This window comes from Melanotaenia boesemani, chromosome 9 (genome assembly GCF_017639745.1).
Source record: "Melanotaenia boesemani isolate fMelBoe1 chromosome 9, fMelBoe1.pri, whole genome shotgun sequence".
Taxonomy (NCBI): Eukaryota; Metazoa; Chordata; class Actinopteri; order Atheriniformes; family Melanotaeniidae; genus Melanotaenia; species Melanotaenia boesemani.
In genome coordinates, this window is record NC_055690.1 from 37,433,070 (window position 1) to 37,453,586 (window position 20,517).

The 20,517-nt window shown below is 45.7% G+C and overlaps 2 protein-coding genes across 4 annotated transcripts in view; both read right to left on the reverse strand.

Annotated features, from left to right (window-relative positions):
• LOC121645641 (coagulation factor VII) overlaps window positions 1-7,726 on the reverse strand; it is a 55,169-nt gene extending 47,443 nt beyond the window's left edge. The window contains exons 1-4 of the mRNA XM_041994225.1: window positions 7,538-7,726; window positions 7,132-7,301; window positions 3,309-3,333; window positions 2,795-2,908 (exon numbers count right to left, since the gene is read on the reverse strand). Of these exons, the coding sequence (XP_041850159.1) occupies window positions 2,795-2,908; window positions 3,309-3,333; window positions 7,132-7,301; window positions 7,538-7,610 (382 nt within the window). The 5' untranslated portion in view covers window positions 7,611-7,726. The remainder of the gene's footprint in view (window positions 1-2,794; window positions 2,909-3,308; window positions 3,334-7,131; window positions 7,302-7,537) is intronic.
• A 7,082-nt stretch (window positions 7,727-14,808) lies between these two features.
• LOC121645639 (diacylglycerol kinase delta-like) overlaps window positions 14,809-20,517 on the reverse strand; it is a 55,235-nt gene continuing 49,526 nt past the window's right edge. For 2 of the 3 annotated variants that reach the window (XM_041994220.1, XM_041994221.1), the window contains 9 exons: window positions 19,553-19,687; window positions 19,315-19,472; window positions 19,129-19,234; window positions 17,500-17,592; window positions 17,241-17,360; window positions 17,008-17,125; window positions 16,365-16,495; window positions 16,185-16,284; window positions 14,809-16,099 (listed from right to left, as the gene is read on the reverse strand). In XM_041994220.1, the coding sequence (XP_041850154.1) occupies window positions 16,195-16,284; window positions 16,365-16,495; window positions 17,008-17,125; window positions 17,241-17,360; window positions 17,500-17,592; window positions 19,129-19,234; window positions 19,315-19,472; window positions 19,553-19,687 (951 nt within the window). In that variant the 3' untranslated portion in view covers window positions 14,809-16,099; window positions 16,185-16,194. The remainder of the gene's footprint in view (window positions 16,100-16,184; window positions 16,285-16,364; window positions 16,496-17,007; window positions 17,126-17,240; window positions 17,361-17,499; window positions 17,593-19,128; window positions 19,235-19,314; window positions 19,473-19,552; window positions 19,688-20,517) is intronic. The other variant, XR_006011467.1, reaches the window with a different exon arrangement.

The following is a 20,517-nucleotide window of genomic DNA, read 5'->3' on the forward strand; positions in this document are numbered from 1 at the left end:
GTGTCTTCTTTCCTTCAGCCCTGATGCAACCCAGAAGGAGGGACCAACTTGTAGGATGCTCACGTATGCTTTTCTGCTGATGGAAAAATACTAAGTGGGTTGGTTCTAAGTTGTTTCTTTCGATGGAAAATCACTGAGTGGGTTGGTTTTTAGTGTTTTTTCTGTTAGTGGGAAGGTACCAGATGGGATGGTTTTTAAGTTATGTATATATACTGGTGATTTTGTGAAAAGAGAAAATTGTCCGGAGATTTTGAAGAGCTGCTGCGGAGATTTTGCAGAGACTTCTACAGATTTTCTACGGAGACTTAGAGAAAACTTAGATAGATTTTGCCCGTTTGCCAAGGGAGATTTACTTATTATTGAAGAAAACTTAGACCGCGAAAGCGGAAAGCACTCCTTGTGAGAAAACCTTTTACTTTATACTTATTTCTTTTATTTTGCTTTTTAGCCCTCACTGAAAGGGAAGCCCTAAAAGGGAATTTTATTCTTTTTTCTTTTTATTTTATTCTTTCTGTATTTTACCATTAAAAGAAAACTTGAATAAAAGGGTTATAGTTAACTTCGGTTAACTTCCCAACCAAACTTATTTCTCTTATATTTGTCCACATCCACTGAGGACAGGAGAGGACAACACAACGAGCAGGTAAGCCCCAGATTCCCCAATACCCGAAGAGACATAAGAATTCGCTAGATTATTATTTCGATACCAGGTAGTTTTCCTGTTAGGACGATAGTACGGTAGCTTCATACTCCTAGACCCAAAGGCTGGCTTATCTACCAGAATAACTCCTCAGGTCTATCTCCGCATGAGCGGACGATAATAATCAGGAATTCTAAAGGGGTAAAATTGCTTATTCTCGCGCCACAAGAATCGAGGTGGAAAGGTTCGCCCATCACTTCGCGACTGGATTCTCACCGGTCGTTAAAGATCCAAGAGAGGAAACAACAGGACGTGAGCCTGAAAGGTCGGTCAAAGAACTGACAATAGGGTAAATATTCGTCACCGGTTTCAACAACTCAGACCTAAAAACCACCAACCAGACCAGAAATCTGGGTCTAGTGATGGACTCAGACGTTAACTTTTAGAAAAAACATGAAGGGAACCACAAAGCCAGCCTACTATCACCTTAAGAACATATCAAGGGTAAAAGATATGATGTCTCAGCAGGACCTGGAAAAACTAGTCCAGCTTCCATCTTTAGTCGGCTTGATTATTGTAACAGAGTTTTTACAGGTTCTACCTAAAACATCAGTCAGACACCTGCAGCTGATCCAGAACTCTGCAGCTCCAGTCCTCACTAAGACCAAGAAAGTGGACCACATCAGTCCAGCTCTGAGGTCTTTACACTGGCTGCCTGTTCGTCAGAGGATAGACTTTAAAGTTCTGCTGCTGGTCTAGAAAGCTCTGAATGGTTTAGGACCAACATCCTTCAGAGACCTCTTGACCCAGTATGAACCTACCAGAACCCTCAGGTCATCTGGATCCAGTTTCTCATCAGTTCCAGAGTCAGAACCAGACATGGAGAAGCTGCATTCAGCTTCTATGCTCCACATGTCTGGAACAAACTCCCAGAAAGCCTCAGATCAGCTGAAACCCTCAGTTTATTTAGATCCAGGTTAAAGACCCACCTGTTCTCTGCTGCATGGACTAGTTTTTCTTTAGAGTGCAGATCTGGATCTGGTTCTTTAAGCTGAAATCTTAACTTTATTTCTTTATCTGAGCTTTTTCTTTCTGTTTTTCTGTAATTAATTTTATCTTTTTTAATCTTTGTTTTTCTAATACACTTGTATTTTTTTTCCTGAACTTTTCTGTTCATAACTTTTATGGACAGAATTTCTAGGTGCAGCCGAGGTGTTGAGGGGATCCGGTTCGGTGGCCTCAGGATTGGGTCTCTGCTCTTTGCGGATGATGTGGTTCTGTTGGTTTCATCGGGTCGTGATCTTCAGCTCTCACTGGAGCGATTCGCAGCCGAGTGTGAAGCGGCTGGGATGAGAATCAGCACCTCCAAGTCTGAGACCATGGTCCTCAGCCGGAAAAGGGTGGAGTGCTCTCTCCGGGTCTGCAATAGGGTCCTGCCCCAAGTGGAGGAGTTCACGTATCTCGGGGTCTTGTTTAGGAGTGAGGGAAGGATGGAGCGGGAGATGGACAGGCGGATGGGTGCGGCATCTGCGGTGATGTGGACTCTGCATCGGTCTGTCGTGGTGAAGAAGGAGCTGAGCCAAAAGGCAAAGCTCTCGATTTATCGGTCGATTTACGTTCCTACCCTCACCTATGGTCATGAGCTGTGGGTAGTGACCGAAAGAATGAGATCGCGAGTACAAGCGGCTGCAATGAGTTTCCTCTGCAGGGTGGCCGGGCTCTCCCTTAGAGATAAGATGAGAAGCTCGGTGATCCGGGAGGGGCTCAGAGTAGAACCGCTGCTCCTCCACATCGAGAGGAGCCAGATGAGGTGGCTCGGGCACCTGGTTAGGATGCCTCCTGGACGCCTCCCTGGTGAGGCGTTCTGGCCACGTCCCACCGGAAAGAGGCCCCGGGGAAGACCCAGGACACGGTGGATGGACTACATCTCTCGGCTGGTCTGGGAACGCCTCAGGATCCCTCCGGATGAGCTGGTGAATGTGGCCGGGGTTTCCCTGCTTAGGCAGCTGCCCCTGTGACCTGACTCCGGATAAGTGGAAGAAAATGGATGGATGGATGGATGGATGGATGGATGGATGGATGGATGGATGGATGGATGGATGGAATTACCTGAGTCTTAAGGGGTTGTTTACCTGACTTTTAGGGGTTGTTTACCTGAGTTGCAGGTCTTGCCGTGGTATTGGGGAGGACACAGACACATGAAGTCTCCCTGGTCCAGACTGCAGATGCCTCCATTCAGACAGGGGTTAGCATGACAGGAGTTTAGATCTACAACACACAGGGAGACCCCTGAACACAACTCCCAACTTCATCAGTTAGTGTGATGTCACCACTGGTGGGATATCATCAAACTGTAAATAGGTCAGTGTGACGTTTCAATATGGAGCCGTTTCATATGTAACATGTGACTGGAAGTCATGTGATTAGAGGAGGATCTCCAAAACCTGCTGGACGTGGTTCTGGTTTGGTTCTAGTTCTGTTGGTGAAATAGTTAAAATCTATCTGAGACCAGCAGTCAATGAGTTCATGATGGATCTGCACACCTAAACCAGAAACATGTTACACTGAGGACGGAGATGCTGGTGATGGTGATGGTAGTGATGATGATGGTAATGGTGATGGTGATGGTGGTGATGGTGATGGTGATAATGGTGATGACTATACTTACTCGTGTATCTGTACCAAAACTCCATCTGTGAAACAACAAACTCAGAGTTAAAAACTTAACAGTCCAAACACAAAATGCTATCAGTTAAAGACCAGAGGAAGATCCACGTTTCTGTGCCGGTCTACATGGGTCTGCATAGGTATACATGGGTGTAAACAGGCCAGAACAATATGACTGGGTCTATGTGGGTCTAAATAGGCCGGAACAGGTCTAAATAGGTTTAAATGGGTCTAAATGTGTCTAAATGGGTCTAAACAGGGTTGAACGGGTCTGAGTGGGTCTACATGGGTCTAGATGGGCCTGAACAGGTCTAAATGGGACTAAAGGCAAGGCAAATTTATTTGTATAGCACATTTCATGTACAAGACAATTCAAAGTGCTTTACATAAAACATTTTAGCAGGTGCAGAAAGCAACACAAGTGCATTAATAAAAAAAAAAGATTAAAAAGATTAAAAGAAATGCAATTAATGAATTAAAAACAGATAAAATGCAAGAAATAAATTTCAGTGTGGAGAAACAGTAAAAGGCATCAACACATAATCACAATAAAATAATAACCCTGGTCTGGACTAGTTGACCAGAGTCTTGGATCTAAGAGCTCTGCTAGGTTTATATTCTCTGAACATATAACAGATGTATTCTGGGCCTAAACCATTCTGGGATGTAAACAATCAGAAGGGTTTTAAATCTATTCTGTGACTGGAAACCAGTTTAAACTGGAAACCAGTGTAAAGATGTTAAACTGGTGTGATGTGTTCAGATCTCTTAGTCCTGGTTAAAACTCTAGCAGCAGCGTTTTGGATGACCTGCAGATGTTTAATGCTCTTTTTAGGAAGTCCTGTTAAAGACCATTACAGTAATCCAGTCTACTGGAGATGAATGCATGGATGAGTTTCTCTTGGTCTTTCTGGGAAACTAAACTTTTAATTCTGTTGATGGTAAAAAAGCTTCTTAGTGAAGCTTTGATGTGGCTGCTGAAAGTCAGATCTGAGTCTATCAACACTCCAAGGTTACCAACTTGGTTGCTGATTTTAAGAGCCCGAGTCTCCAGGTGTCTAAACAGGGCTGAACGGGTCTACATAGGTCTACACAGGCCACAACGGGTCTGAACCGGTTTAAATGTGTCTAAATGGGTCTTAACTGGTCTAAATGGGTCTAAACAGGGCTAAACAGGTCTGAACGGGCCTGAATGTGTCTAAATGGATCTAAACATCTCTAAAAGGGTCTAAATGAGCCTGACAGATCTAAAATGGGTCTGAAATGTTTTAAACGGGTCTCAATGGGTCTAAATAGAGCTGAACGGGTCTACTCGGGTCTAAACAGGCCGCAACTACTCTGAATGGGTCTAATTGGGCCTGAATGCGTCTGAACGAGTCTAAATTGATCTAAACAGATTTTATTGAGTCTAAATGGGTCTAAACAGTTCGGAACGGGTCCTAATGGGTCTACAGAGATCTAAACAGGGTCAATGGGCTCAAACATTCCATGGGTGTAAATGGGTCTAAATAGGGCTCAATGGGTCTACATGGGTCTAAACAGGTCTAAATTGTTTGGACGGTGCAGGTGTGGACCGAGAGCACCGCTGCAAAACTTCCGGACTGTTTGAAGAGTTCAGACAGGGAAGGGTTTTCACAGGGAGCTGACTTAAGACCCGTTTCCACCAACAGGTGCATTTCCACTTGCGAAAACTGGGATGAGTACCCTAATATCCACCCTGACCCGTCTTACTTTGCTGGGACCGTTCCGTTGGGGTACCAGTCTAACCTGACATGAAAGGGTGGAGCTTGACACACTGCAATCTGCTGATTGGTTGAAGAAAAAAGTCCCTTCCTGCGTGACCTGGCATAAAAACAAAGTTCTGTTAAGTTGATTAAATCTCCGTTTAAAACGGCGTCACGAAGCACCGCCAAGAAGAAAATCACAAATGGGTGGATGACCTCCATCCTCCTCCATAGTTTCTAAGTTGTGTTCTGGTTCTACTCTAAGGAAGCGCTGCGATGGCATCACGCTGCTACGTAGCTAAGGCATCTATCGCTGGTGCTCCGCCTCTCAGATAAGGTTACGGTCGCTGTGGAAACACAACAAGGTTACAGTTTATAAAACCATATCTCTCTCCCTCAGGATACGAGCATCATGGACAGACCCCGGCGGTCTGCGATGTTGATGCTGAGCCTCCCCTCCTCAGATGAGGAGCCCTGACCAGTATTTTGTTTAAGATGTTTTCACACTATCAACTTTATAGGAGGACATGTACTAGTTTCATATGTGTTGTGGCTCCGAAGAGGTGTCATACAGAAGTCAGAAGTAGGAGTGAATGATTATGGTTTCTGTGTGTTGTCTCACAATACAATAAATAAATAAATAAATAAAAATCTTCATTCTACCTGTTGTTCTTCACATGGCCAGAAGCCCATGTTTACATGCTGGAAATCCAGATTTGGTGATCCTGAAAAACAGGATTCTGAATCAGGGAGATCCAATCCAACAAGGTTCGGATTTAGGTCCCTGGCTATTTACAGTATATTTAAATGATATGGGGAAAAATGTCCAAAATGTTGATTTTCATTTCTTTGTAGATGACATCGCCATTTATTGCTGTGAGGAAACTTTGCTGAAGGCGGTGAAATGTTTTCAACTTGCTTTTAGGGAAATTGAAGACCAGCTCCTGCATTGAAGCTTGTGCTTCATACAGAGAACACAAAAATCATGATTTTCACTAAATCCCACTGTTTGCACGTCTCAGGAAGTTAAAATTGAGATTGTCTCTACTTTTAAATATCTGGGGTTTTTTTTAAGATGCAATTTGACTTTTGGACGTCACATTGACAATCTAATGAAGAAACTAAAAGTAAGACTGGGCTTCTATTTCTTTATTTCTAAAAAAAAAAAAAAAAAGCTTGTTGCTGCAACTTTTTTTCATTGTTGAACTATGGAGATGTACTTCACATGCATTTTAAACGCTGGATGCTGTGTACTGCTGCTTGAGGTTTATTACCGGATATAAACCACAAACACGTGGCTGGACGCTGTGCGCTCAGGTCGGCTGGCCGTCCCTGTCTGCTCGCAGGCTTCTTCACTGCTACATATTATCTGTGAAGCTATTACTTGACAACTCCCTTTATACCTCTGCTTTTATTATGCGTTTAAATACAACTCAATGCACCATCTGCAATCCTGTCAGCCTCAGTGCCCAGATCTTGCAGTTTGGGAAGCGTTTGTGTCCTCTGATCTCGGTCCTTGGAATGGAGATAAAAAGCAGCCACGCTTCAGACCTCCATCAGTTTAACTCTTGTCAGACGTGTTGATGCAGGATTGTGCAGGTGCTGCATGATACGCTGTGACATGGTGAATTTAGCTTGTTTTTATATTGTTTCACTGTTTTAATGTGTGTTTTTGTATTGTTAGGTATTGTGGGAGACATAAATGTTTGGAAAATTAAATGTTGTATGTTTTGTTTGTATCACAGTGATTATGGGTTGGGTTGGTAAATGGGTATAGGCGATGGCTCTCTGGTTTACTTGGACACCAGTGTGATGGGTGCAGGTAGAGAGAGGGTGAGGTGGTCACCGTGTGTTCTGTTTTCCGCCGTAATCGCTCTGATGTTTTTCCTTTGCTTTTGGATTAAATTAGTGCATGTTGTATTGAGTTCATTTACTTTTTTGTAATAAAATTATAAAACATATCATCTGGATCTCGGCAGGTTTACTGGCGTGTCAGTCAAAGAGAAAAGGCCCAACTTCAGCCTCTCTGTGACTTTTATGTGGTTTTGAAGTCATCACAGGTCTTGTTTAGTGTACTGTGCAGCTGGTTTGGGTCCGTACCGTCTTCTCGTGGTTCTGAAAGATCTCAGCAGCCTCCTCCTGGGAGCAGGTTTCCTCATAGCACTCCCTCTCCAGGTTTCCTGGCAGGATCTCCTCCAGGATGGAGTTAGCACGGCGCCTCCTGGTGGAGGAGTGCAGCATCTGGGTGGCAGCTGGATGGTCCAGAAATACTGAAGGGGGGGGTGTTAATAATTACTCTGTATTGATGCAGCAGAAACTGATTCAACATGATGCCATCAGAACAAATTTTTTTCTAAAACTTCCTCTATATTTTCCACTCTAACAGAAGCTCGGTGGGTTCTACAGAACCAGACCCACACACACTGGGGATCAAACCAGCGACTCCCAGTAAGACCAGGTCAGCCTGGATCAGTGTGGCACCTCAGAGGTCTGCAGCGGGTCTCACCTGAACACTGGATCAGCGTGGAACAGGTCCACATGGCACATATGCTCAGAGTCATTGTCATGGACGGCAGCATGTCTGTCCCTGGTTGTCCCTGGTTGTCCCTGGTTGTCCCTGGTGGTCTCTGGTTGTCCCTGGTGGTCTCCCGTTAGGACGGATGAGCCACTGATTTCCACAGGAACAACTGAGGACAGCTGATCGATTGATTGTTAACCACAGTTCAAATATTGACTGGCAGCAGCAGCTTTAATGGCGGTCAAAGGTCACAGCAGCTTCTGATGTAGGAACATTACTCAGACCCGTCTTCATTACTCAGACCCGTCTACATTACTCAGACCCGTCTACATTACTCAGACCCGTCTTCAGGTGGTCCAGAACTCTGCCATCCTATCTTTTTTTTTTTTTCAAGACTTGATTTATAGGTTTTGCATTTTACAACTGTAAACACCCTGATATGTACACTGGTACAGAGAAAAGAAATATAAAGTAAGTAGGCTTACTATATATATATGTACATATATATATGTATATATATATATATACATATATATATGCGAATATACATATATATATATATATGGATGACACCAGAAGTCAAAGAGAAAAAATTGCAAAACCATGGACAGAAAGACAAAATCCAGATAAATAAAAATATATTACTGCTTCATGTGTGTATTCATCCGAGACAGGCTTGCAAAGTACTACAGTAATCTCGCTCTATAGTACATCAATAACAAAAGTTTCCACCAATTTTATCCACCAGAAGGCCCCGGTGAGAACTGTGAGGAAACCATGTATTACAAGTAGCTACAGGTTTTATTGACATTTTAGACTAAACCCCTGCTCAGATTTTACCTGCATTGTGTGATTTTATTGTAGATCATTTTAACAGCAAACTGAAGTCAGCCATTGATGCTGCAGCTCCACTCAATACTAACTAATAATAAAATCCAAAACAAGGGCAACCTCCGGCAGTAAAAAGTGGAACCTATGCGAAAGTGCAAAATCTGCAGTTCCCCCCTCGTCCACTAGGGGCTCCAAAATAGAGCAAATCCCCATAGACTCCCATGTTAAAAAGACCAACTTCACAGCAGAAATAAACATGTTTAAATCCTGGTACAAAAATCCATTTTAGGATTAATAGGTCAAGTTTACCTTCATGACAACTGTGAGGGGGGTGATTTTTTTTCTAACTCATCCGTTTGGATGTTATTTAATCTTGAAATTCAGCATAATTAGGGGGGTGTCCTTTTGATTGACATGTATTAAATATCTACAGAAAGAAGGGAGAGTGTGGCCAGCCGCGGTTTTTAGCCAGCTAACGGCATGCCTTAGCTTTAGCCCACCTACCATCATTAGCCAATTAGCTGACGTTAGATCTGAGTTGGCTCAGTTAGCTCTTAGCTACAGGCAGCTCAGAGTTTGGTAGACGTCAATCATCCACCCCACGTTCATAGTCCCCCTCTCAGCTCCGCATATTTGCCTATTTTTGGATTTTCCAGGAATGATGACACCTCTAATGCCGCCAAGATGACAATGGTGGGAACGCCCAACGAGCTTCAATTCAGCTCTTTAGAAACCTCTGGGTGACGTCACGGAGGCTCCGCCTATCTTTAATATACATGGTCCAACCCTATGCCATCGTGGAGAATTGAACAAATCAAAGAGCTCAAAAGAAGCTGCAGCAGAGCAGAGAAGAGACGGAGGAAAAGAAAATGAATCATTCATTTAGAAAATTTTAAAGAACAACTCAAAACCTACAATAAAAACGTTAAACAGACCAGAACTCCTCATTTTCCAATCTTATTACAGAAATCTTATTATTCCTTTTTAAAACATTGATCTTTTAATGAACAGATGTTAACAAGTCCTCCATGCCTGCATCAGAGAATACTTGCAAGAACTTCAGAACTTCAGAAGTAAGATCAATGTTATTAGATCCAGTCTTTTATCCCAACATTTTGTTGATCTTAACAGACCTGAAGCTTTGCTTTTACCTGAGGAAACACTGGAGAGACTGTCCTGGTTGACGCAAAGATGCGGCTGACCGGGGGAGGCTGAGGAGTGTGATCCCCCAGTAGTTGGAGCACACCCTCCGGTCCCCCTTTTTGAAGTCTGCCAGTCCAGGGGAACTGTCCCCGATGTCCACGCGATGCTGCAGAGGTGTATCAACCAAGACAGCCCTACAGCATCCAGAGCTTTAAGGAACTCTGGGCGGACCTCATCCACCCCCGGGGCTTTGCCACCAAGGAGCTTTTTACCACCTCAGCGACCTCAGCCCCAGAGATAGGCGAGCCAGCACCAGCTACCCAAGACTCTGCTTCCTCATCAGAAGACGTGTTGGTGGGATTGAGGAGGTCTTCGAAGTATTCTCTCCACCGCCTCACAACATCTCGAGTCGAGGTCAGCAGACCCCCATCCCCACTGTACACAGTGTTGACGGAGCTGCTTTCCCCTCCTGAGCCACCGGATGGTGGACCAGAATCTCCTCGAAGCCGTCCGGAAGTCATTCTCCATGGCCTCTCCAAACTCCTCCCATGCCCAAGCTTTTGCCTTAGTGACCGCCAAAGCTGCGCTCCGCTTAGCCCGTCGATACCCATCAGCTGCCTCTGGAGTCCCACAGACCAAAAAGGCCCGATAGGACTGCCGGTGTCCTCGAGGGCAGTGGTTCCAGAGCCCAAGCCGTGCGTCGAGGTAAGTCCAACTATATCTAGCCGGAACCGCTCAACCTCGCGCAGCAGCTCAGGCTCCTTCCCCACCAGAGAGGTGACATTCCACGTCCCTAGAGCTAGCTTTTGCAGCCGAGGATCAGACCGCCAGGGTCCCCGCCTCTGGCAGCCGCCCAGCTCACAATGCACTCGACCCCTATGGCCCCTCCTGCAGGTGGTGAGCCCACAGGAGGAGAGGCCCATGTCTCCCTTATGGGCTGAGCCCGACTGGGCCCCATGGGCAAAGGCCCGGCCACCAGGCGCTCGCCTCCGTGCCCCACCTCCAGGACTGGCTCCAGAGGGGGGCCCCGGTGACCCACGTCCGGGCAAGGGAAACCTTGGTCCTTTGTTTTTTTTCGTTTGGTCCCTCCCCTAGACACCTGTTTGCCATGGGTGACCCTACCAGGGGCATGAGCCCCCGACAACATAGCCGCTAGGATCGTCAGGACGCACAAACTCCTCCACCACGATAAGGTGGCGGCTCATGGAGAAGATAAAAGAAAAAAATAAAAAAAATTATCCTTGCCTAATTGTTTTTTTTTTTTTTTTTACACAGATGCAAACATCATGAAAGAAATCATTCTGTGCATAAAGATACCGCTGGATGCATTCAGCAACTCCTAGACTACAACTGTACAAAGTTTCATGAGAATAGAACAAAGCTCATAGCTTTTATGCAGGTTTTAGTGTGGATAGAACCAGGCGGACTCTCCATTTGGCCACTTGGATACCCAAACTAAGCCAAATTGTGTTGAGTCTTTGAGTTTTCTGCTTGGTATCATATGAACGTGCAGCTTTTCAAGTTTCATTTGATCCCATCATGTTGGGGTGGAGTGAACGGATCACGCGTGTTGCATTTTGTTTTGGGTGTTACTCGTTATGGTGGCGCTGTTGTTTGTGGCATATGTATTTTAAAGTTATTAAACAAATACTGGGTTGACTAAATGTTCTTGGAGAGTTGATTTACTGGCATTAGTTTTTCTTCTTTGAGACACATTATAAATAAAATATCCTTATATCACTAAAGTAACTTTTTTACACACATGGACTTGTGTTTACACCTGTTGCACCCACCGGTGGGTCCGTCAGGCTTAAGGGGTTAGATGGTTTTACTCCTATCTCACAGATCGACAGTTTTATGTAAGTATGGATACATGCTCCTCAAAGACCCATAAAATCTAGCGTGGGGTTCCCCAAGGACCAGTTCTAGGCCCACTTCTTTTTAATCTGTCCATGTTGCTTCTTGGGGACGTCATCAGGAGACTCAGCGTTGATTCCACAGCTATGCTGATGACACGCTGCTTTACATCGCTGTGTCTCCTGATGACCTGGAGCCAGTTAACATCCTTTTAAACTGGATTTTAGATATAGAGTCATGGATGGCAGAGAACCTCTTACAGCTCAACCAGGACAAAACTGAAGTTTAAATTATTGGTCGTGAATACAAGAGAGAGATAATTTTACCAGCATTTCAAAACTTTAAATATTATCAGTGTGGGAGAAATCTGGGCGTCCTGTTAACTCTGAGCTGGATTTTATTTCACACATTAGAAATGTCACAAAAACTGGATTTTACCATCTTAAAAACATCACCAGAGTCGTCCGTTCCTCTCTTACCATCAGCGAGGTGCTGATGCTTTTACTTCTAGTAGAAGAGTTTACTGTAACGCCTGCTCTCTGGTCTCATACCTGCAGCTACTCCAGAACTCAGCAGCAGAGTTCAGACGAGGACCATAGGAAACACATCACACCAGAGACTGTTGCTGTTTTTAAAATGAGGCTGAAGACCTTTTTAGCTTTTAACTGAATTTTATTTGATCTTTATGTAATTCATGTTTTATTTTTATTTTTTTATCTTATTATTTTTAACACATTATTTTATGAAGTCCAAAATGTGCATTTATTAATTTATTTAACTGCAGTGTTTTCCTCATAGGGATCCTTTGTGCCGGGAGCTTTGCCTGCTCGGTCTGGGGGTTGTTGCCATGGTGATGGCTGTGGCGTGGACTCTGGCTAGCCGTTGTCTGGGTGGTTGCGGTAGCAGTCTCTGTGTACATGGGTGGGCTGGCTCTTGGTGTGATACAGCAGCCACACAGCTATAATATTACGTTTAACATTTTTATTGTAAGAGACAGAAATTAGGCGTTCATGTTTGTGTAGAATGGTGAAAAGTGAATTTATTCCAAATAACTGACATAGAAAATATGTTGTTTATTGTTATTTTTTACAGAAACTGTTACAACACCGAGTTTTCACAATAAAGCGCTCGGCCATTGAAGCCTGTGGAAAGAAGATAGCTGACATCTTAGTCATTACTTCCTTGTCCCGACCGACATAGCATCCTGCCAACCGACACACGGTTAGCGCCCAGGGCGTACCTCATTTACAGTTTGAGATGGCAGAAGAGATGATTACTTAACAGAGAAGAAAATAAGCAGAGATGGGTAATGTGGAAGTGTTTCCTCAGCTAGAACCAGATTTTTAAGTGTTTTAGGACCGGGTTGGTGAGCTGGGGATGTGAACTTACAGGAACTGAAGAGCTCAGTAAAGAAACAGGGCAGATTGTTGAGGTGGACCAGACAGGACCCGGTCGTTAGAACAGGATGACTTACTTATGTTTGTGCCCAGTAAGCAAAACTGGGCAGGCCAGGCCCCCTGCTGCTTTTGGTACCTCCAGAAACTCTTCTCATTCTTGGAACCCTCTTGCACCATACAGATGTAGAAATCATGTTATCTCTCTAAACATAGACTTGGGTAGAAAAAAGGGAATCATTTGGAAGAAGTACAAAAAGCAGGGAGGACTGCCATCTTAATCATGTTCACTCTTCCACCTCAAGAAATGGGTCTGTCGGCCTACCTAAAGGTGGTCCAGAACTCTGCCGAGAGCCTTTAGAGCCAATCAGAACCTGTTTTACTGGTTACCAGTTTATCTTGGCCTGAACCTCTTCAAGGTCCAGCTCCTCTTCACATCGCTGACCTGTTTCAGCCGTCCTCTACCAGTCTAAGGTCATCCAATCAGAATCTTTTAATGGTGCCTTGTGCTCACGCCAGGATTCGAGGAGTCGGGTCTTTCTAGGCAGCAGGTCCCAGATCTCCATCTTCACATGGTCCGGAGTCTGTGGAGGGCTCTTCCGGCTGATTTGTATATTTAATCAGCTCTGTGAAGCTTGTCTGTGAAAGGTGCTGTATAAGCAAACCTGACTAATGGGCTCGACACACGGGAGGCGACCAACGGCAGCGATGGGCCGTGCATCGAGCTCTAAGAAGAAATGTGATTGGTTATGATATCGGCGGGGATTCTGACATTTTTAAACCAGGCCGTGACGTGACAAAGTTTGACGGGTGGAGAGTCAGAGGATTTTGCACGAATTGACAGAAATTTTGCTGATTACTGTATAAAAGAAAGAAAACTCTGGGTTCATCCAAGTTTACAAAATAGGAAACATCATTGTTAATATCATCATTTGATGGACGTCAAGGCTGATCCAGATAAATCCAGAACCTACGTTTGGACTATGCCACGCGGCTGCCTTTTATTCAGCTAAAATATTCTTTTATGTTTAGAGTTTGCAGACGGCGCCGTCCAGCCGGCTCTCATTGGTCAATCCATCAAGCCCCTCGCTGGCTGGCTGTGGTTCCAGGCGACAGCGACAAAAATTTGACATTTTTCTATTTTCTCGTGTCGCATCGGCCAGTGTGCACGTCTACATGAACGAGCACAACATTTCATATGCACAAATGTGGCCTGTCGCTTGGCTGGTGGAGGGCAGCCTTTTTCGCCTCATCACGCAGGTTCTATAGGAAATGATGGAGAAGGAGCGACGTCGCCTCCCATGTGTCGAGCCCATGACATCCTGCAAGACGAGCTGCAGGGAAAAATGTTCCCGGTCAACCTTCAGATTGATCAGGTCTCAGATTTCGTCTGATCTGAGCCGACTGATCATTCACTTGGTCACCTGATCATTCATCAACAACTCAAACAAGACAGAAAACCGACACAAAGTCAGACGTCCACGTTTAACCCGACCCGGCTTTTCACCCAAGTTGTTGTTAGAATTATTTACAAGTCGTCTATTGTAGGTTCTGATTGTGTTCAGGATCTTTTTGCTGCATAAAACTTTATTAATAAAGTGATGTATAAATAAAGTTGAGCTGAATATTGTTGCGATGAATAAATCTGTTTTCTGGATTAATGGCAGAAGGTGGCCACAGATGTTCCAGATGTTTCTGGTCAACAGATCCAACGTTAAACACCTGCTTCACCAGGATGGGAGGACGGCTGAGGGTGGGAGGGTTTGGTGGGGAACTCTGATTTATTTGATTAATTAATTAGTTTAATGAATTATTTTAAGACTTGAATGGTTTTCCACAGTAACTTGGAACTAGCGACACGTTGCTGCTTCCTGGTTAAAGGTTCAGGCAGTAAAGAATTCTTTAACACCGATTCCAACCAAATGATCTTGATGTCTTATTGATTGATATTTATTGATATTTGCGTGCTGGTTCATGGACCTCAGACCTTGGAAGGTCAGGATTTCTGTGGTTTGGAGGCGGACAGAGACGTGGTGAGACAGGAAGTTTATTTGTGTTTATACAACAACATGTATTTACAGCAGCGGCCTGCAGGGGGCGCTTCATTCATAAATTACACCTTAAATACAGGCTGAGCTCTTCATGACTGCAGAGGAGCAACCTCTGCCCTCGAGCAAGGCACTACACCCTGATGGGTTGGCACTGACACACCTGCTGCTGTTCTGAGCATGCTCAGACTGACTCACACATCTGTTTGGACTCAAAGAGTTCTACAGAAACCCACACGGATCCGGATCAGAACTCATCTGGATCTGATTGACCAATAAGAATCAGACAGAAAACATTTGATCTGAGATCAGCTGAACCACTTCTTCCTGTCAGCTGACCTCAGAGCAGCCGTCTGATTTGTCCACCCTTAGTCCTGATGGTGCTTTTAAGGATGCTTGGACTTCTCATCATTTCACCGCCTGAAGCTGAGACGTTTCGGGTCTGATGAAATGGTCTGTGTTCAGATCCAGATCAGGGTCCTGGACCCAGACCATGTCTCCCGATTTCAGCTCCTGTGAAACAATTAAGGAACATCTGTTTAGAACCAAACCAGGTTTCTCTGAAATATTTTGGTCCTTTAAACAGTTTTGGACCCAAAACCATCAATAAGACATAAAGGAATGTCTCTGAACCGACCCAAACAGAACCAGAGGTTTCTGCTGCGCTGCCGGAACCACAGAACCCAACCACACTGGGCCATTCAAAGGGCTCTGCTGGATTCTGGTCCAACAGGACGACCAGGTTCTGATTGGCCGGCCTGGACTTTGGGTGAAGAAGTGACTTTGAGTCCAGTTCTGCTAGAACCCAGTCACGATTCTGATTCAGGCTGCAAGAAATCTCCAACCTCTAGGGTTCTGATGGGTTTGGACTGCAGGAAACCAGGTCACAATAAACGTGGACCGCAGTAATCTGGTCACAGAGAGCCGGGTCTCATTTCATCCACCACATCAGAACTTTTGGAGCTGCTGAAAGAACGGAGGCGACAGGATGAGGATTCGTCACTGTGCAGATAAAAAAACACCAGAACCAGAAGACGAGGTTCTGAATCCTCCAGCCAGACCCTCCCAGACCTCCACGCTGATGGCCGGGTTGGATTCAAAGGCAGTAATAGATCTTCTGATTGGTTTATAATCTGGACTGGATCCAGGTGGGCTGAGGTGAGACAGAGACCAGTCCTGGATATCGGTCGTGGTTCTGGTTGTGTTCAGGGGGTCAGCGTTCGGGTGGAGGAGGTAGTGAAAAACAGCAGAGGTAGGAGGAGCACCGGCACTGGTTGCTGAGGAACAAGAGAAGAGTCAGATCCTGAAGCAGACAAACAGGAAGTACACAACAACAACAACAACAACTACAACAAACACCACCTGGTCGTGTTCAGGCCTCGCTGGCGCTGCTGGTCCTGGTCAGCTCCCTGATGCCCTGCAGGATCCGCTTCATGTGACCCACCTTCGTCACTCCCAGGTCCTGCACAACAGCAACAGGACTTAATGAGACAGCAGAGTCCTGCAGACGTCCCTGTGAGACCTCCATGAGGAAACCGTTACCTTCAGGTCCCTCCTCTCCAGGTGGATGAGCTCAGCTCCGCGAACATCATGTCCAATAAAGATGTCCTTATACTCAGAGAGACACAGGAAGTCCAGCCACGCCCCCACGTCCTCTGTCCCCCACTGGTGGACTGAGACAGGAAGCGATTCAAAGACAGGAAGAGATTAACAGACACAGAAGACACCTGAACACACAAGTCAAGGTGGACAGAGGCTGCAGCAGCCAGGTGAGTCAGAGTTCACCTGAATGAGTCAGAGTTTACCTGGATGAGTCAGAGCTCACCTGTATGAGTCAGAGTTTACCTGGATGAGTCAGAGCTCACCTGGATGAGTCAGAGCTCACCTGGATGAGTCAGAGCTCACCTGAATGAGTCAGAGTTTACCTGGATGAGTCAGAGCTCACCTGGATGAGTCAGAGCTCACCTGAATGAGTCAGAGCTCACCTGAATGAGTCAGAGTTTACCTGGATGAGTCAGAGCTCACCTGGATGAGTCAGAGCTCACCTGAATGAGTCAGAGTTTACCTGGATGAGTCAGAGCTCACCTGGATGAGTCAGAGCTCACCTGAATGAGTCAGAACTCACCTGAATGAGTCAGAGTTTACCTGGATGAGTCAGAGCTCACCTGGATGAGTCAGAGCTCACCTGGTAGGGACAGCGTTGAACATGTCTCTTTGTTCTTGTTATTTTTATCTTTTTTGAACTTCGGGACAAGACGAAACTTAGTGGTCCGACTTCGTTTGGAAAAATCTGTCAGAGGATCCTGAAGGCAGATGAGATGGATCAACAGGTTAACATTATATTTACAGATCACACAACTCTATCATTTAGGAAATAACAGGAACCAGGTCGACTTCTTCTTCGTTGGTGGTTTTTACCTCGTGGTCTGAGGGGTCGATGACGGGACACAACCAGGGAACATCGGTCAGTCGGCGGAGATGCTGAGCCACAGAACTCAGATCTGAATTCAGCTGTTCTTGCTGAAACGGATCCAACTGCTGCAGACACAGATACAAGACCATCAGGACCTGGAACGGCACTGAGACCAGGTCCAGCATCTGGATCAGGGCCAGTACTTGGACCAGAGCCGCAACAATAATGATTTACAGTTCAAAGGCAAAGGACAAAAACTGTTACCATGGACATCTTTCCAACCAGGAGCAGTTCGGTCTCACTGAGCAACGCTTTGACATTACAGACCATCTGGACCACCAAGCTGCAGCTCAGAGCCTGAAAACACCAGAACCACCAGGTTAGTCCAGGTACACAGGACTGGAGATGCGCGGGGGGGGGGGGGGGGGGGGGGGGGGGAGTGGGCTAGAACTGATCCCAGAGGGTCTAGCTGCAATGAAAACAGGCCTCTTATGCATTTTCCTGAATGAAGGTTTCTCCAGTCAGAACTGTGTTTCAGTGAAACTACCAGCTCTGTAGAAGCATTCAGTCCATATATGAACATCTATAGTCTTGCAGTTTTTTAGCAAGACCTGGTCTAATGTGGCCAAAAAGAAGTGGATTTGCCTTTTTTTTTTCAAACGTCAGAAGCTAACTTCAGCTAAGTCAGGCTGCGTCTGAACACCACTTCATCCAGGCTCCACAGCGGAGCTTAAAACTAATCTGATGGGATTTAGCGTATCTAAATGATGGCAGGTCCTGTCTGACTACATGGTCGCAGTTCTCCTCCACGCAATGTGCAAAGACATGTGCACGCACACACAAACACGAAAACAGATGAGCACACGCCCAAAAGCTGACAGGTAGAGAGTGTGTGTGGTGTAAATAACAGATAATAATCAGCTCCACTAACTTCCCCTCCATCCCGCCGCTAAAGCTAACGTAGCATAGCTTGATGGTAGTTTTATTTAACATTTCCGACTGTTCATCTGGATCTCTGCTCTACATGCCGATCTGCGGTCTACGTACCGATCTGCGGTCTACGTACCGATCTGAGGTCTACGTACCGATCTGCGGTCTACGTACCGATCTGAGGTCTACGTACCGATCTGCGGTCTACTTACCGATCTGCGGTCTACGTACCGATCTGAGGTCTACGTACCGATCTGAGGTCTACGTACCGATCTGCGGTCTACGTACCGATCTGAGGTCTACGTACCGATCTGCGGTCTACGTACCGATCTGCGGTCTACGTACCGATCTGCGGTCTACTTACCGATCTGAGGTCTACGTACCGATCTGAGGTCTACGTGCCGATCTGGGGTCTACGTACCGATCTGCGGTCTACGTACCGATCTGCGGTCTACGTACCGATCTGAGGTCTACGTACCGATCTGCGGTCTACGTACCGATCTGCAGTCTACATAGATTTAAACTTCAGCTGGATCTCAACCATACATTGTCCAGACCCAGCTCAGCTTCTGAGTGGTTGTTCATTGGTGGATGAAAAGGTAGAGGTCTGTACTTATATAGCCCTTTTATCCAAAGCACTTTACATGTACGTCACATTCACCCACGGATGGTGGACGCTACCATGCAAGGCACCAACAACGACCCATCAGGAGCAATTTGGTGTTCGGTGTCTTGCTCAGGGATACCTTGACATGGGCTCTCCGGGCCAGGATCAAACCGGCAACCCTTGGGCTACAGGACGACTGCTCTACCCACTGAGCTAAGTGAAATACTTTAAGTCTGCCAAAGACATCAGAACCTGGTCCAGAGACACCCGGACCAGGACCAGACACACCTGGACCAGTGATAACAGGTCCAGGTGTGGAGACATGGCTGTAGGTGTAAAGGCTGCTGGAAGCATACCCCGGAGTTCTTGGTGTAGACTACGTCCATGGCTTTGGAGCTGGCGTTGACGGCGTGAGCCAGTTCCTGTTCCATGCTGTGGTGGGACTGGGCAACCTCACGGATACTGAAACACCAGGAACAGATTCAGATCCTGATCTAAAGGACTGAAGGACTGATCAGAGACACTGCTGTCGACCGTCTCACCTGTGTATCAGGGCTCCGGCAGCCTGACCGAACTCGCTGATTAGCGATGCCTCTTCCTCTGAGACGATCTCCGGCTGAGAGGACAGGGGGGGCTGTGAAGACCGCGGAAACTCACACTTCTGTTTGTCCTCCCAGGATTTCAGGGTGCTCTCAAACGCCTGCAGGACACATGAACACATGAAAACCAGGTATGGACAGGACCGTCCCACTGAATCACACTGCCTGCTGCAGTACCTACCCGGTCTCTGGTCAGGGTCTGGGTCCGGTTCTTGTGAATAATCCTAATGTAGCCAGGAGGCTGTATCCAAGCCTCCCCGTCCACCTGAACAGGGACACCCTCATCCCCCAGTATGGTGATCTTCACTGTCCGACACTGACGGAAGGAGACAGGTGAGACAGACAAACTACATCTGTTACTACGCCAACACAAATAAATCTGCGTCATGTGGACTAGAGGAGCAGACAGAAAGGTTTACATGTAGACAGTTAGACAGGTAAACATGTAGACAGGTAAACATGTAGACAGTTAGACAGGTAAACATGTAGACAGTTAGACAGGTAGACAGTTAAACATGTAGACAGGTAGACATGTAGACAGTTAGACAGGTAAACATGTACACAGGTAGACAGTTAAACATGTAGACAGGTAGACCAGTAAACATGTAGACAGGTAGACAGTTAAAAATGTAGACAGGTAAACATGTAGAGTTAGACAGGTAAACATGTAGACAGGTAAACATGTAAACATGTAAACAGGTAAACATGTAGACAGGTAGACAGGTAAACATGTAGACAGGTAAACATGTAAACAGGTAAACATGTAGACAGGTAGACAGGTAAACATGTAGACAGGTAAACATGTAGACAGGTAGACAGGTAAACATGTAGACAGGTAAACATGTAAACAGGTAAACATGTAGACAGGTAGACAGGTAAACATGTAGACAGGTAAACATGTAGACAGGTAGACAGGTAAACTTGTAGATAGGTAAACATGTAGACAGGTAGACAGGTAGACAGGTAAACATGTAAACAGGTAAACATGTAGACAGGTAAACATGTAGACAGGTAGACAGGTAAACATGTAGACAGGTAAACTTGTAGACAGGGAAACATGTAGACAGGTAGACAGGGAAACATGTAGACAGGTAGACAGGTAAACATGTAGACAGGTAAACATGTAGACAGGTAAACATGTAGACA